Genomic DNA, 16,676 nt, shown 5'->3' on the forward strand with positions numbered 1-16,676 from the left:
CAGTCCCATAAAACATTAATTTCATAAAAGGCACAAGGCCATGACAGCTTACTGCCAGTCACAAACTCATACTGGCTCATGAATAATTTATTTGGCAGATGATGGTGGAAACCAGTAATTTCTGGGGGATTTTTGTTCGGGTAAATTGCTCACTCCCCGACCACTTCCATCTCAAGGCAGAACTGTCAGCTTGTGAAGGAAACAAGTTTTTTTTGTCATAAGGCACGGGGCACCTCTGAACTGTGTTTTATCTTTCCACAGTCGGAAAGCCTTATTGTCTCATTGCTCCTGTGATTGATGTTATGCTGGGAGACAGGCTTTTGAGAGCTCTAGCACGTTACTTGGCCAGTAAAATGTAACTCAACACGTTACGAGAGAGAATCCCGAGTCTGGTCCTAATTTGAAGTCTCCTGAGGTCTCTGGTGCTCGAGAGCCCCACGCCTTGAGCTTCCACGCATCGTAGCAGCGAATGCAGTCCACCGTAAATTAAAGCCGCTCTAAGTAGATGCTATTGAAACAAAGCACTGGGCACACAAATGCTGAAAAAAAACCCCAAACCAATGTTATTTCCAGTCCTCTTAATTGCTTGTCACACAGCGCTCGAGGAGAAAACTCCAGAAAGGAAACAAAGACATAGAGGCTAGACATTTATTTTTAACTTACGAGATAATCTTGGTTTATGCAGCTTATCACGTGACTAGCATTTTTCTTCACAGAAAATTCACGCATCTTTTTAGCCCTCAGACAATATTTTAAGGTTATTAAGCATGTTTGAACTTCCTGTGAAAATCTGAAACCACAGATGGAAAAATCCAAAAGATAATATTCTCGCAGCATAAAGCGACGCTTTCTACAGCGCCTCATGTTCACCGTGAAGGATCCAGCTTATGCTGCAAACCAAATGTCTGCTCTATATTTAGTTTCGCAAAGCCTATTGTAAATCAGTACATTTTGGTGGTTACCACGTGCGCAGTCCCAGAGCAACAGTTTGGATCTCTTGTAGCCGGTTTCTAACACGGAGAAAATGGCTAACAGATATGGCTGTAACGTGCATTCTAACAGCTTTCAGCTGGCTGCTGCTCTAGAAAAAAACGCTCAACGTTCAGCACCCCTGGCAAAGAACACTCAGAGTTATTTAAAAAAAAAAAAATTTTAAAAAAGGACCCGAGGAGGTTCCTGATGCCTCGCAGGAGTAGTGGACATGCGTTAGCTTAATGCACAGGTTGAGTATCAAATCCCAGCGAGGAAGCGGGTTAGAGGAAGGTCAAAGGGAAGCTGCCTGCCCTTCCCGAGCACGAAAAGCTTAGAGAGCCACGGGTCTTGTTCTAATTACGCGTTTTCATTGTTAGCGTGGCATCACGTATTCCTAGCATGTCGCAATCAGTTTTGTCAGCTCTTATGGGCTTTTTAAACTTTGCAGAAAACCCAAGTTGAAGCCGGGCAGGCGACGTTCCTGCTCCCCCGGTGACCGTTCCACGGGTGGGCTTCACCCAGCCGCGGGAGCCCCCGCCCCGCGGGGCGGCACGGCGAGCCTTCGCCCCGCAGAAGCCGTCACCTCTCCCCGTTCGGTTCCCAACCGCTGCCCCGCGAAGCGGGGCTGGCCCTGCGGGAGCGGAAAGCACAGAGTCGCACCGAAAGCAGCCGCCTGCGCACCCCACGACGCCGGGAGCCTGCCTTCGCGGAGGGCGGGGGAAAGCTCCCGCCGGGCCCGGCCGCCGGGGACGCGAACCCGGGGTCAGGCGCGGGCCGCCGGCGAGGCCGCCGCCTGTCGGGGAGGTGCCTGCGGCGGAGGCGGCGGGGCGGGGGGGGACGCCGCGGGGTCGCCATTGTCGAAGTTGCGGGTGGCCGCCGAAGCCGAGCGGGTGAGGGAGGCGGGCCGCGCCACACAGGCGCAGAGGAGCGCGCCGAGCCCGCCCGGCCCCGGCCCCCGCCTCAGGCGCCGCCGCTGACGGGCGGGGAGGGCCGGGCCGGGCCGGGCGAGCCGCGGCGGCGGGCGAGGGGCGGCCACTTCAGGACCGCCCGCGCCCGCTGAGCGGCAGGACGGCAGCGCCGGGCCTCGGCGTCCCCTCGCTGCCGCCGCCGCCGCCGCCGCCGCCGCGTCCCGCCGCCCCGAGGCCCCATGGCGGGGCCCGTGCCCCGGGGGCGCCTCGCCCCGCGCGGCCCGGCGCTGCTGCTGCTGCTGCTGCCGCTGCTGCCCGCCGCCGCCCCAGCTCCGGAGAAGCCGTCGTGCCACGGCGCCTTCGACATGTACTTCGTGCTGGACAAGTAAGGGGAGCGCGGGGAAACGGCACCGCCGCCGCTTTGCTCCGGGCGCGGCTTTTGTTCCGGCCGCGCGCGCCCCTCGGAGCGTCGCGGGGTGGAGGGGCCGCGCGCGCCGGGACAGCCGGGCTGTGGGGGCGCGCGCCGGCCGTTACGGGCTAACGGCCGCTCCGGGTAACGGCCGCTCCAGGCTGACGGCCGTTACGGGCTGAGGGCCGCCCGCCGCCGCTGCCGCGGTGCGTGGGGAGCCGGGGGAGCGCCGCGGGCGGGGGTCGGTGTAACGTCCACGTTGAAGCGGGGAGCGCGGGGAGGCGCGCAGAAAGTTTTCGGCTCTCGCTGTGGCCTCGCTGCAGGGTGGCGGGGAGGGTCGGCGCGGGTTTGATTCCCGCTTCCCCCCCGCCCCGCGCCCGTGGAAATTGTGAAGTTCGCGGGACCGAGGATTTTAGCGAAGGGACATTTCCTGACCGAAAGCACAGGGGTGGACATTTTCGAGGCAGCCCGAGCGACCGGCAGCATCTGCCACCCCTCCCCCTCAACAGCTGTTGATTATCATGTTTTTGTGGTGAAGTTTGCACAGAACAGATCACCCTCAGCACGCCCTGCGTTTGCGGGGGGAGCCGGGACTTGGGTTTGGTGGGGAACCGATGCCGCAGGGCCTCACGGCAAGATCGTTTATGTATTTGTGACTACGGGGTGCTGTTTAACGCGTGCATTTTGCCGCGCCTTAGCTGGACAAATCGTGACGAAAATCACGGGGAGCGGGGGTAGCGGCAACTTGAAATAATTAGAGAAGCAAGTAGTCCCATATTGTCTAATTTCTCACTGAAAATGTCACCCTTCCGTGCCCGGCTTCCTTAAATAAGGCCTACTCATGTGCTTTTGTTTTCTTTTCAGATCCGGGAGCGTAGCACAGAACTGGCACGAAATATTTGATTTTGTAAATCAGCTTACGGAACGATTTGTGAGGTGCGTTTTACTCCTTGTGACTTCTATAATATGTTGGAAAAAACCCATGCTTTTGGAAGCTCCGTAGATACGGTGCACAAACACGTTAAGAGTTTGGCTGCTCGTGCCCGTATTGCTGGAAAATATCGGAAACTTCATTTTCCTCATGTTTGGAGCTCACTACAAAGGTGGTAATATGCATCTTTAAGTACTTAATCTCTACAATTACTCTCAGATGTAACTTGATGAAGAGTTAAACTTTTTCTTTTTTTCATACGCCACATGCCTCATTTCTGATGGAGTACTTGTATATTGCTTTTAGAGATCTACATAAAGGGGGCAGTCTGAATACCTGCCTGTATATATGTAAATGTAAGGTGCAGATCAAAAGGAAGGGAGTATCCTTCAAGCTCAAACATTCAGGCAGTTTGTGCCATGTTAACGGTATATTTGTTGTACGTACGTGTACTCAACTTTGTAACTGGCCAGCAGTATTGTCTGCCACAAAAGGCTCTTGTAAATACCGGCTAACTGTACTCCGTACAAACAGCCAGGATTACTGCGATGCAGCATTTTGCTTAAAAAAACCTCCAAAGCCAAACAATAAAACCAAGGAAGCCCCTCAAAGACACAGACATAGGTGTCGTGCTAAGTTTTGCTGAAGAAAATGAAGTGCAGCAGGCAAATATAATCTTGGTTTGCTAATAAAGGGATACAGTTAGGCTTGCATAATGAAATATAGTCTTCATTCATCTTAGAAAAAGCAAATCTTCTACAAACCAAGTCAGTGATAAAAGCTTTTGAAAGTTATCTTGTAAGCTCTTGGGGGGGGGGGGGGGGGGGGGGGAAGAAGCCTGAGGATACCAAAGCAGCACTGACAGGGCGGTGCTCGTTCAGTGTAAATGCTCCAGTTCATCACCTCTTCAGGCCAAATGACACTCCCTTTTGCAACAGTCGTGTAGTGGCCTGGCTGCATTACTTGAAAGCAAGCTATTGAGTTGGCAAGTCACTCCGCTAACCTTTTACGCCAAAGGAGGATCAATTATGGCGCAGAGTCAGACAGTCCAACCTGCGAGCATCTCGCTCGGCCTCTGGGTGCCGAGCGCTCGGCCTTAGGTGGCGCAAACCCTTCGCAGCACGATGGTTGTCGGGCTCGTGTGGGAGCCTCGACAGTACGTTTCCCCCGTGCGTTTCGCTGATGGGGCTGCAGTGCCTCTGAAAGCTGACGAGGCTTTGTCCTGCCTTCAGGCCTCCGTACGCTTTCAGAATAGGGCATGGAGTCATTCGACCTTGCCCGTTCTTAAATTGAAGAGAGCAGTTGTGGGAAGAAGGCAAAGAACCAATGGGTAGCAGTCTCCTCCTGTCCTCACCTCAAAAAATTAATTCACGGCAGCGCAACCGCTCTCTATTTTGACTCGTCCATAACGTGCACGTTTGCAGTAACGGTACCGCATGCTCATTATCACAGTTCTGAAAGGCCTGCGTGTGGCAGGGCTGTCAGGTCTAACGGCTGCATTCATACGGTCCTCCTCCATCGTCATGGCGTCCGAGTGCTCGGAGAGCGGAACAGAATTGGGATGTCTTGTGAAAAGGACAGTTTTGGGGTTGTCCTACAGACAAGTTAACCTCAAACTTAGGATTTAGCTATCACGCACAGAGAGTTGCATCTCCGGGTAGGGAAGTGCCACATTACTTGGACTAGCGGGTGATGTAATTACCAGAAATTGGGATTGCAAGTACTTGTTCTTTGTTTGGCAACTGCTTGCAGCAACTAAGACAACTGATAATCCCACCTCTTAGATTACAATTTAATGTAGAGCATCTCAGATTTTTTGTATTCAGAGCCTTACAGACAGACTGCAACACTGGATCCTAAATCCAGGATCCGTGCAGTTCTGGGCGAAGACTTGCCCAGTAGTTGTGTTTTCACGATGTCAATAACGTTAAGTTGCATCACTAACAAGGGAACTGAAAATGTACGGTCATTCATCTTTACTAGTGTTATGTCTTTGCTAACGTTAACCTGATGAATCAATGCTGATACACGTCATCAGAGTTTAACCCCAACTGGCAACGAAGCCCCACACAGCCGCTCGCTCACTGCCACTTCCCCCCGCGCCCCCCCCCCCCCCCAAGGTGGGATGGGGGAGAGAATCAGATAAGGGTAAAAAGTGAGAAAACTTGTGGGTTGAGATAAAGACAGTTTAATAGGTAAAGCAAAAGCCACGCACATAAGCAAAGCAAACCAAGGAATTGACCTCCGCTTCCCAGCGGCAGGCGTTCAGCCATCCCCAGGAACGCGGGGCTCCATCACGCGTTAACGTCGACTTGGGAAGACGGACGCCACCGCTCTGAACGCGTGCTCCCCCCCCCCCCTTCTTCTTCCCTGGCCCTTATATGCTGAGCATGACATCGTATGGTATGGAATATCCCTTTGGTCAGTTGAGGTCAGTCGTCCGGCGGTGTCCCCTCCCAACGCCTTGTGCGCCCCCAGCCTGCTCGCTGGCAGGGCGACGTCAGGAGCAGAAAAGGCCTTGACTCCGTGTAAGCGCTGCTCAGCAGTAACGAAAAGATCCCTCTGTTACTGGCGCCGTTTTCAGCACAAATCCAAAATGCAGCTCCTTATTAGCTACTACGAAGAAAATTCACTCTATCCCAGCCAAAAACAGCACACACGTATACAGTGAAGTATAAAATTACTGAACATATCGAAACTGTCATGAATAAAAGTTAGAAGCAGGCAGGAGAGGTCTTGTTACAGCTTACCTTAGGAAAGTTACCGTCTTAGGCTTCCAGAGCAGCAGTTCTTGCGCATTTTCCCCCGATACGTATAATTCCTCGCAATCGTGTTGGAAGAGACAGGTGAGCTTCTTAAAAAAAAATACTGAATTCCTTAGTAAAATCAATTCATACGGTATTGCTTTTTATAAGGACGTTTCCCCAGATATTTTATTGGAAGTTGATCCCAAGTGTCACAGCGTGTCTCCGAAACAAACACATAGTCGTTCTGGAAGAGTCTATGGCTGATTCATCTCTAAAGTACTGGTTTTTTTTTTTTTTTTACTTTGATGATTTTATGACCAAAAAGCAGGGTTTGAAATTTACGTTGTGTCAGGATCAACCTTTAAAGAGGGGAAACTGACTTTTGAATGTGTCCAGGTTTAGTACCCCGGAGCAAGAGCGTAGCCCGAGTCTATGCCCCTGACTTTTTTTTTTTTAACACCAGCAACCGTGAAAACATAAAGGGATGTATTGCCTTCCGTATGGTGGTAGATCACAACCTATGGAGTTCGCTTTCAGTTGGGTCACATGAGATCGTAACCTTTAAGCTTAGCACATCTTGATCTGGAGTCTAGTCGGGCAAGAAAGAATACTAATTCTCCTACTTCATTGTCAAAACATCTGGGTAAGGAGTAGATGGGCAGAAATCCTTTAATTCCCCTCTCATTCTGGTTTTGTACTTCAAAAGTATGTTCTTTGGAAGGCGGAGGATGAAGGTGATACTAACGAAGCACGTATAAGTGAATGAAATGCTGTGCATCTGTACATTTCTCTTCATTTGTCTAAAATGTGTTTTTTTTCCTCTTTCCCTCTTTTTAAAGCCCCAAGATGAGATTATCGTTTATCGTATTTTCCACCCAGGCACACGTCATTATGCCATTAACTGGAGACAGGTTAGTGCACTGCTTTTTTAATTCTCCCTTTCCCTCCTCCCCCACCAAGGGCTCTAACTAAATCAGAGGAACGGTAACAGATACCGAACAATAACCGATACCTTTAAGCGGTGGCCAGTCGTGAAGCCTCTGCGCAGACCTGGATTTCATTTTGTGAACGTGTCAATGGAAAGCCTAGTAAAAAAAGGAAGGAGAAGAACGACGGGAAATCAATTCTTGACGTGAACTCTGCGACTGCTTTGCACAACGAGTACCATTTTCATCTCTGTGTGACTGCATCCTCTTTGGCACAGCTAGATAAATGATTCTTGCTGTTAGTTTTGCAAAGCAGCGTCCGTGGATAAGTTTTTGGTATTTTTTCACGTCTAAGTAAGGCATACAATGGTAAATTGGCGTTTCCCGTAATCTCACGTAAGGTAAGTATTTCATTTTGTGTTTTCATAACACGACTTCAAAAAATCAGTTTTAAACAGTGGAGTTGGTGCCGCTTGAAAGGTGGGAGATCTTTCTGGCACCGCGATGACCTATGGATGTGCTTGAACTCTTCCTTTCAGTCGATGTTTTCAAAGGCAATGGAATTCAAGGCTGCTCGCTCTGATTTCTAAGGCAAATAAGGATTAGCGGCTAGGATAGGTCAAGGACAGGTAGGGGGAAAGAGAAGGAGAAAATCAGGTGGAGGAAAGGTTGTTGCAAGATTAACTACTAAAATCACAGGATTCTGTCCTGAAGCTAACCACACTGCACAACTTTCTGGATTTTGAACATGCAGATAAACCATTTAGGAATCACTCTAATGAACTGTGGCAGGGTGGGAGCGAGGTAGTCTTTCCTTTCTGCTCCCTTGAGTAGAGTCAATAAAAAAAACGGGGTCTGCCGTAGTCAGTCACTGTGCTGTGTTTGGGGTTGTTTTTGTTTTTTAAATAACACATAATAGCAAGTATATGACTTAGCCAAGAGACCTGTCATTGACAACAGACAAATGTGTCACGCTACAGAAATGTCTGCTGACATCCTAGAAATAGGATGTCGAAAGATTCAATTCTAAGCCTCTCCTGTTTTAGCATTTAAAAAAAGTGGTCTGACTTGAGAAGGGCCAAGTTCTCTCTTCCCCCCACCCGGACTTGGATACTGGATCTGCTCTCTGTGCAGAGAGACAAGGTTATAAGCCATTTTTCCAGATGGCTTCAGAGAGGTCAGGAGAGGACACTTAAGCCTCCTCTGAGGACTGCTGAAGTCAATGAGATCCTTTCTCTCCATTTCAATAGGCCCTTAATCCCCGGGAGGGGCCTATTCCTTATCAAGCACAGAGAGTCAGCGCCGATAGCATACAGACCGCTTGAAATGCTCGGGCAGAACTCTGGAACCCCGCCAGGGAGCAACACAAGCCTCTTGTTCACTGCATGTCTGTGTCACCCTTTAAGCCATGGAAATAACCGTGTGTTTCTCGGAAGCCTCGTTTAAAGCGCAGGAAGAACCATCCTGAGTTCTAGCGAGTTCGTTTGTGAGAATTTTCTTTAATGCAAGATTGCCGATGCTTTTGTGAGCGTGGTAGGGGAAAGGAAAGCCCTTCCCCTACCCTCACTGTTTAAGAGGGCCTACGGGAAAGCGGGAGAGGGACTGTTAATGAGGGAGTGTAGTGACAGGACGAGGGGGAACGGGTCTAAGCTGAAGGAGTGTCGATTTAGATTAGATGTTAGAAAGAAATTCTTTACTCTTAAGAGTGGTGAGGCACTGGAACAGGTTGCCCAGAGAGTTTGTGGAGGCCCCATCCCCGGAAGCGTTTAAGACCAAGTTGGATGAGTCTTTGGGCAACGTCGTCTAGTGGAGGGTGTCCCTGCCCGCAGCAGGGGGGTTGGAACTAGATGATCTTTAAGGTCCCTTCCAACCCAAACCATTCTACGATGGTTCCATGAACTTAAGGAGAACCAAGGAGGAGACCTTCGTAACTGTGCCCATATGTACATAGGTAAGAATGGATAGATACCGTTGGAACAGCTGTTCTTTTAAATATTAAAGTAGTCGGCAGAGGAAAATGACTTAGAAAGCATAACTCCCGTCGTTCCCAGCAGAAGATGAGGATGCAAAGCACAGTGCAGTTTTGGGGATGGGTGTGTACGTGTGTGCGATTACGGGCTATTATGGCCTAGGGTTTTTTTTAACGTGCATTTTGGACTTGCAGGGATGTTCTTCCCCTTGCCGACTCGCTAATTCGCAGATGTCAGCAAACCACAATTCATTCCCAGCACTTAGTTCAAAGTAGGGAAGGTTTTTTTGTTTTGAAAGCCTGAGGCTTCTAATTGTTTGCACAAAGTTCTTGCTGTTTTTTACTGCATAATAAAGCTGCAGGTATAAAGAAACGCACACGATAGCGCCCAAGCCCCCAGATGACCAAATATTTTGTGACTAGGAACAGTTCTATGTGAATGACTGTGGAAGCCTAAGTCACCGTTAACCGCGGTACAGACAACGCTATAATGAATACACAGAGTAAAAATAACACCCAGATGGCGAAGACTTCTCACAATGGTTATATCCCATTTTCGAGATACACGTTTCCCCTCTGAAGTTTAGCCGGAAACCGTACGCCAAGCGGTAAACAAAGGCTAAGTGGTAAACAAAAGATTTGCGCGTTACATTTGGGGCTCAGTTTTGCTACTAGTGTTGCAAAGCAAGTTGTCCGGAAAAGCGGATACACTTACGAATGTCATCCAGACGGCACAACGTCATCCGTGCTCTCTTTTGGCCAACCGTATGCTGGCCAGCAGAATTTCAGGTTTCTCTAAACCTGCTTCTGCAGCGCTGGACTGACACCTGTGGCCAGGACTAGCTCTGCTGACTCTGCTTAGGTGAAACTCATGTTGGAGCTACAGAAAGATTATATTAATGAAGGTGGAAAAATAGGACGTTTACGTACCCGGTACACGACCAACTATAACGTACCGTGCTTGTCCATAGCGTGGCGGAGCACTGACTCTTCCTTTATTGCGCCGAGACGCATAATCTAGCAAGACATTCATGCAGTTTGAGCCTCTGTGACGTGAGCTAACCCTACGCTTCGGTTCAAGAAGCTTGCTCAACTCGAGCCATCTGCGGAGAGCGTGTTCTGCCGAGCGTATAAAGCACAGCAAAGGGAGCCGCTTGCATGTTTTCCATGCAGGACACCTGAAGTTTGAAGCACAGTAATTACTATAATGATACCGAGCCCTCTGTAGTATTGGAGAGGTGTAGAAAGCAGGAACCTCCTCCAAATTACGCATCTTAGAAGGCCGACGCGCGGGGTTTACTCAAACCGGTGCGACAGCTCTGTTCGTCAGGGATGTAACCGTCCCTCTTTTTGTTAAAGAACACTTCCCTCCCCTCCCCTGCCTTGTTTCACTAACAAGTTTGTGTGTTTTCCTGTTCTTATACTTCCTTGGCAGCAAAACCAAAGTACCCGTTTGGTTTGCGTGTATTTGTTAGAGACGAAGTACGTTGCCTCGCAAGCACGTCGCCTCGTTCCTGACGATAAACGTATGCTCATTGGGAACCACAGTTTCCCTGCCGGTGCTCATACTCTCAGCGCACTGAAAAACGATTCAACGTTCCAGCGCTTCAATAGGTAGAACACAACATGGAAAAGAAATACAAGATTCTGTCCCCCTATCCGGAAGGGCTGAGAACAGCACTAGGTAAAACTGCCCAGGCATTAAAGGAGACGCAGCGTTTTATCCGAGGCTAGCCCTTTGCCCAACCGAACTGGCACGGCCTGAGGCTCGCGTGACCATTTCAGCTGGTTCTAACCTCCTGTCGTGGTTTTACCCCAGCCGGCAGCTGAGTACCACGCAGCCGCTCGTTCACTCCCCCCCATCGGGACGGGAAAGAGAATCAGAAGAGTTAAAGTGAGAAAACTCGTGGGTTGAGATAAAGACAGTTTAATAGGTAAAGCAAAAGCCGCGCGCACAAGCAAAGCAAAACAAGGAATTCATTCACCGCTTCCCATGGGCAGGCAGGTGTTCAGCCATCCCCAGGAAAGCAGGGTTCCATCACGCGTAACGGTTACTTGGGAAGACAAATGCCATTGCTCCGAACGCCGCCGCCCCCCCCCCTCCTCTTCCTCCAAGCTCCTTATAAACTGAGCATGACGTCATATAGTATGGAATATCCCTTTGGTCAGTTTGGGTCACCTGTCCTGTCTGTGTCTCCTCCCAACTTCTTGTCCACCCCCAGCCATCCCGCCGGCAGGGCAGCGCAAGAAGCAGAAAAGGCCTTGGCCTCGTGTAAACACTGCTCAACAATAAGTCCATAGAACAAAAACATCTCTATATTATCAATGCTGTCTCCACCACAAATCCAAAACGTATCCCCACACTGCACCTCCGCAGCACTAATGTAAAAGCAGAAAATTTGCTTCCTAAAAAAACCCCCCAAAAACCACACAAACCCAAAAACCCAGGGATTTGAATTATTTTTAAGATTCAGTCCCCAGGCACGCTTTGTTTTCTAGCACGTATGAGCTTTTCTTTGTACACGTTGAACGTGCATTTACTTCCTTTAAGGCAAACGACCGTCCCTTTCTGTTAAGCGTTCTTACTCTCAAAGGCGGCGTCGCATCTCTGAGACGATAAGGTGGCTCGTGCTTCGTAAGTGGTCTGTAGCTCAAACGGGGATGCGATCTACATCCTGCTGCAGCAGATGGAAGCATTACCTGTCTTCCGCTGCCAGCGAGTGCTGTCTGTGGCCCTGTCTAAGCAAGGAAAGTAAGGCAGCGCCCTAACAACGTCAGTCGTCCGAGCGCTCGGCTGCTGACGACGCTGCTTTTAGCATTATGTCAATTAAACTTACTTAAAGCAAGAGATAATACTAAACAGCGATGAGACCAGTACCCATTGAGTTGCCTAAATAAAAGCTTGCGGCTTGGCGCAATGGAGCTTACGCAGAGAAACCTCTCCTGTACGCCGGTGATAGTTGCCTTGGCGTAATTCATACTCGGAAAGGCGGACGGTTACGTTTACGCCTGGAAGTAAATCTGAAATGCGGCGCACGCTCGGGTAAGGAGAGGTTGTTCCATTTTATTTTACGTTAAATTGATTTCTTTGGTCGTTTGCAAAGCTGGGCTGCTTTGTAATCTCTCTTTACTAAACGGTCCGCTTTCAATGCTGTATTTAGTTCTGCAGCGCTCTGCCTTGGGGAGGCCCTGAAGGCACACGACAAGCTCAGCGTAGACCGTGGCCCACGCGGAGAGCGGTATTTGTAGCTAGGCCCGCGTGCCTCACAGCAAACGAGCGCCGCGTTTGCAGCCGAGCTGTCTTAACGTTAGTGGCGAGGTCCCGCTCTCCGAGGTAGAGCACGGCAGAGTTCCCCAGAGAGGCAAGAGCAGCGGGCGCTGCTGAAGCTGCCGCCAGAACCTCTCCTGACCTCCGCCGCGCTGGGCTTACGTCAGCAGCCCCTGTTCACGGACTAGCTCGCAGAGCAAAACGACGGAGAGCTTGTAGCCATGGTCGTGTTTGTCTAGCTGCCGCCGGAATAATTATCCGAAACGGTTACAAAGCTTAAAGGAGACAACAGACAGGGTAGCTATCAAAAATTAGACGTGCCTTTTCTAAAAAACAGACGTGTGATGCAGCGCATATGCCGCACAAGGAAGAGATATTAAATTTGTCCTTGTTCAGCACAAACACGGGCTGCAAGTTGCTGATTTTGTTTTGCTTTTTCCACCTGCCTCCCTTGTCTGACTTAAATCACCAAGCCCAAGGCCCTTCAGCCTTTATCACCGTTACCGAACTGTACTGCGGTAACGTCCAGACCCCCAGACTGAGGTCATGGCTCTGTTATTGCAGTACAGATGAGTTCTAAAACCAGACCTTCTCTGTGGATTTTTGCAGCTACAAAAAATTAGTACAGAAGCTCAAGAAAAGAGAGTTTTGAGAGCACCGAAGCGAGCAGGAAGGAGGGCTTCAGAGCGCTACAGCTGGTTGACCAAAGAAAGTCCCATTATCAGAACGATTCAGGCAGACGCGAGCTCCTGCGCCCACCCTCCAAACCGGCCGGGCGCGAGTTTTAGCGCAATTGAACTAACCTCTCCTGCCGTCTGCTGGGGCTCATTTGCCGGGTCCTCAAGTCCTGCGCCCGCGTTGCCCTCGTGAGATCCAGACCGGGACTCGCTCGTACCCGGCTGACTCGGAGCACGGGTGGAGCTTGTTCGCATCTGGCTGGGCCTATCTAGTACAGATGTGCCCTGAGGCAAAGGGATGGTGACTGATTAAATGCAGTTAAAAAAGCTCAGGCTCCCAAAGCTTTTCCTGGAACCCCTTGTAGGCAGAGGCCCGGAAACACAAGAGATTTCTGTGTGACCGGGTCGCAAGGCATTTTAGATAAATAAAACCGAACTGATTGTACAGAAGCTATTTTTGCAAAATGAAATCTGTTTCAGAAAACCGGGACTTCAGTTGCTGCTTGTTTCTTGGCAGCAGAACACTAACGCCTGTGATGTGCTGCCACTCATTTCTGGCAAGCACTAAGTATGTGGTTTATAATCTGCGTTCGTACATAATCAGTTTCAAGTTGTTTCTATAGATGCCGAACGTAAAATATTTGGATCAAACAGATTGTATTATCTTACGTAACTTGCTCTCTTCCATATATTCAGTGCCTCATTTCCCTCTCTTTCCCGCGCTCCCCCTCCCCGACTGTATCTGTCCATCCCGTGATTGGAAGCTTGGTACAGCTACGGATTGTACTTTGGAACAGAGCTTCTAAACATAGAGGAAGCCCATCAGTGGAACAAATGACTAGTGGGTGGCATTCGGGCAGAGCGGCATATGCATTCTTTCTCATTTTGTTTGCCCTAAGGAAAGCTTTCACGCATCCTGCGATGTATTTTCCCCTCATCTCCTCACCCCTGCGCGTTTCCTCTTTGTCACCTATATTTGTTATAGCGTTCTATATATTCTGGCCCATATTTTCTCCCTACTTAGCTTTGACTTGTCCTTTCCTAGCACAACTTTCCACGGGCTTCTCTGGAACTTTGCTTGTATGAGAATTAAGAACTTCCAGATTCGATTCTTTCAGTAAAGTCTCTCCGCCTCTTTTTACCCGCTCGTCCTGATTTGCCTGGAAATCATAGCTTTCATGCTACCTCCCAGCTTCCAGTCTTACCATCATAGTAAAGCCAGCGTCTCGCAGTCAAAGATGGATTTATTTAAAGGCCCACGAGAAATCACGGCACGACCTTATCCTCCGGTTAAATCTAAGTGAACTGTGACCCGTCTAAGCGCGACGTCTTGTCAGAGGTCGCACAGAAAGGTAACGACAGCCAAAAGTTTTAAAAACTAACAAACCAACCAACCCCCCAAAAGTATCCTTAACACTAGTCCCTTTCCGTGGCTACGAGAGGTGTCTCGCAAACGCTGCGTTTGCCTATCGATTCTTATTTTTTTAAGAGAGAAAATTTTAATTATTGCACTTCTGTCCTACCCCATTAAATACTTGGATATCGCCACGGAAGGTTTCTCTAGAAATACAACTGCTGCTTTAGGGGATTTCTTTTTGTAATTGCGGCGCGATTGGAAACCAAGTCGATCTCCTTGAGCAACGTAGACCTAATCTAACAGAACTTACACTGGGCTATTTAATGCTGAGGCTTTGCCGCTTCTTTGCGACGCCTGCTCCGTCTGAAACCTTTTACTTCATTCTAGCTCTTTGACTCACTGAGGCATATTGTGTTATTTAGGTCTAAAATATCTGTTACCATAGTGCCGGTTCCGTCGTGAATACGAAATCTGCCTCCGCACGGTGTCTCAGCTAAATGCTCTATTTTACGGATTTTCATTTCCGATCTCCTTTATGACAAATACTATTTTTTCCATGAATAAAGCAACCCCTTTCCCCACTTAAATCACGCTAACAGTCTTCTACCTTTTTGTTTTCAGAGAGAAAATCAAGAAGGGTCTTAAGGATTTGGAGGAGGTAAAACCAGCAGGGGACACATATATACACGAAGGATTAAAGCAGGTAGGTTTTAATCGTCTTCTCGCAATCTAAATAGCCTCTGTTCTCACCCTCTGGATAACAGCAGCAACAACAGCCTGTAACATAAATGGATTGATCGTACGCCTCAGTCTGTTACAGTCAAATCTTTTCGGTTTCCTAAGTGGTCCCAAGATCGCCCAGATACTATGCAAATCCCATGCAGAAGATTAGCCATCGTAGAAAATTGCCATATGGAATTTCTTTGACCCGATCCTTCGTGGCAGAGAGCAGGTCTTTGTCGTGAATTTAACAGCGAACGCAGCATACCAATTACATGGTAAAATGCGAGCTGCGAGCCTTCTAGAGCAGGTGCTTACGGAGAGTTTACCGCACAGACCAGCGTTTTCAGGACAAATGGTCTTAATTTTGGACTACCGTAATTCTCGAGTTCCCAACTGCTTATATTTTCTTGAGATTTACAGCTAAAGTATACTTTGCAACTTTGCTGAAAGACTCGGACTCTGAAGGTGAGGGATGACGGGAGGACCTAAGCTTTCACCGTTACAGATAGAAACTCGCTTTCTTCCTTTATGCCTAGGGAACCAAATCTGTAATTGCAGTCTGCGGGCTGAAGAGCTAGGCAAACGGAACATTGTTGCCGTTCAAAAAAAAAAAAAAAAACTTAGTTTTAACCTGTTATTCTCCTCCTTGGAACCTACTGACGGGCATTTGAAATCTGGGGAAAGGATAGCAAAGGAAACCGTACGGTGCATCTAAAGAGAAGCGAGCTTCACAACTCCGAGAGTATCTGTCCTGAAAGAATCAAGTGTTTCTAAGGGTTGATCAGTTAGTGACCCCAGCACTTTGGAGATGGGCTCACCGGTCACTGGAAAAGACCGATGAAGGATTTCCTTCTCAGTGGCGAGTTACAGGGAGGCAGAGGATTGTCAGGAAAGATGGGTTTGAAAATGAGGCCAAGTGTTATTTCAGATGCTACGTTCACTTCAAAGATGCATCTCGGTTAAAAGTTCAGGTGTAATTTTAAGCCGGATAAATGTTTTTTGTTTTCAGGCCAACGTGCAAATTGCGAAGCAAGGAGCCTCGAGGTTTTCTAGTATCATCATCGCACTGACGGATGGGAAGCTAGATGGTCAGATTCCCTTGTATGCAGAGAAAGAGGTGGGAGCTAGGTGAAAACGCGTGCTATGCTCTGAAGAGTTTGGGTGCTGCCTGTCGAACGAAAACACGCTTACTCCTGTGTTCTATTCTGGGGCAGGCAAAGAAGTCCAGAGAACTGGGAGCTAGAGTTTACTGTGTCGGCGTCCTCGATTTTGTACAAGAACAGGTAAGAACGTTACTATTTTAGAGTACTAGGCAGTACCTTGTCACGGGGTTTTATACCGTTAATGTGAAGTAATATAGAAATTAATTCTACTTACATTAGGCAGCATAAAGTCTTCTCTGGCTCAGGAAGCAGACAGTCAGATGCGTACGTAGACATAAACAGAACGCGCGGGCGTCGCTCTCACTGCCGAGAAGACCCGTCGGAAATACCCTTGCTAACCGGTAGCTGCCAGCAGGACAGGATGCAGGCGAAACCCCTTTCGATAAGATGGCAGACGGATTTAGGCTACAGGTTGTGCGACCGCAGTAGCTATAGACAAGGTTCAAAAAGCGTGCTTCACAGCCTTGGGATAAGAAAAACAAAGAAGGATCCATGTCTTGCGTTGACCGAAAGCTCTTCCAGAGTCGCTCTACGTCCTAACGAAGGCTGTAGCTATTCTCGTGCGGTCTAAGTGACTTAAATGGAGAAGGATACAAAAGACTCTTTACTACAGAAGGCGCGTAGAA

At 49.0% G+C, this 16,676-nt stretch overlaps 1 protein-coding gene and 1 long non-coding RNA gene across 3 annotated transcripts in view; one reads left to right on the top strand and one right to left on the bottom strand.

The window, feature by feature from the left end:
• Positions 1 to 1,581: 1,581 nt before the first annotated feature.
• Positions 1,582 to 16,676, top strand: part of ANTXR2 (ANTXR cell adhesion molecule 2) — a 116,669-nt gene continuing 101,574 nt past the window's right edge. The window contains exons 1-6 of one of the 2 annotated variants that reach the window (XM_075750786.1): positions 1,582 to 2,265; positions 3,154 to 3,225; positions 6,807 to 6,878; positions 14,786 to 14,867; positions 15,897 to 16,004; positions 16,102 to 16,170. In XM_075750786.1, coding sequence (XP_075606901.1) covers positions 2,120 to 2,265; positions 3,154 to 3,225; positions 6,807 to 6,878; positions 14,786 to 14,867; positions 15,897 to 16,004; positions 16,102 to 16,170 — 549 coding nt within the window. In that variant the 5' untranslated portion in view covers positions 1,582 to 2,119. The remainder of the gene's footprint in view (positions 2,266 to 3,153; positions 3,226 to 6,806; positions 6,879 to 14,785; positions 14,868 to 15,896; positions 16,005 to 16,101; positions 16,171 to 16,676) is intronic. The other variant, XM_075750785.1, reaches the window with a different exon arrangement.
• LOC142601600 (uncharacterized) lies at positions 6,872 to 11,508 on the bottom strand. The gene is made up of 3 exons (XR_012835103.1): positions 11,232 to 11,508; positions 9,819 to 10,658; positions 6,872 to 7,052 (listed from the first exon to the last, which is right to left on the bottom strand). It is a non-coding gene; the product is annotated as an uncharacterized LOC142601600 (long non-coding RNA).

The sequence above is a fragment of the Balearica regulorum genome, chromosome 4 (assembly GCF_011004875.1).
Source record: "Balearica regulorum gibbericeps isolate bBalReg1 chromosome 4, bBalReg1.pri, whole genome shotgun sequence".
Taxonomy (NCBI): domain Eukaryota; kingdom Metazoa; phylum Chordata; class Aves; order Gruiformes; family Gruidae; genus Balearica; species Balearica regulorum.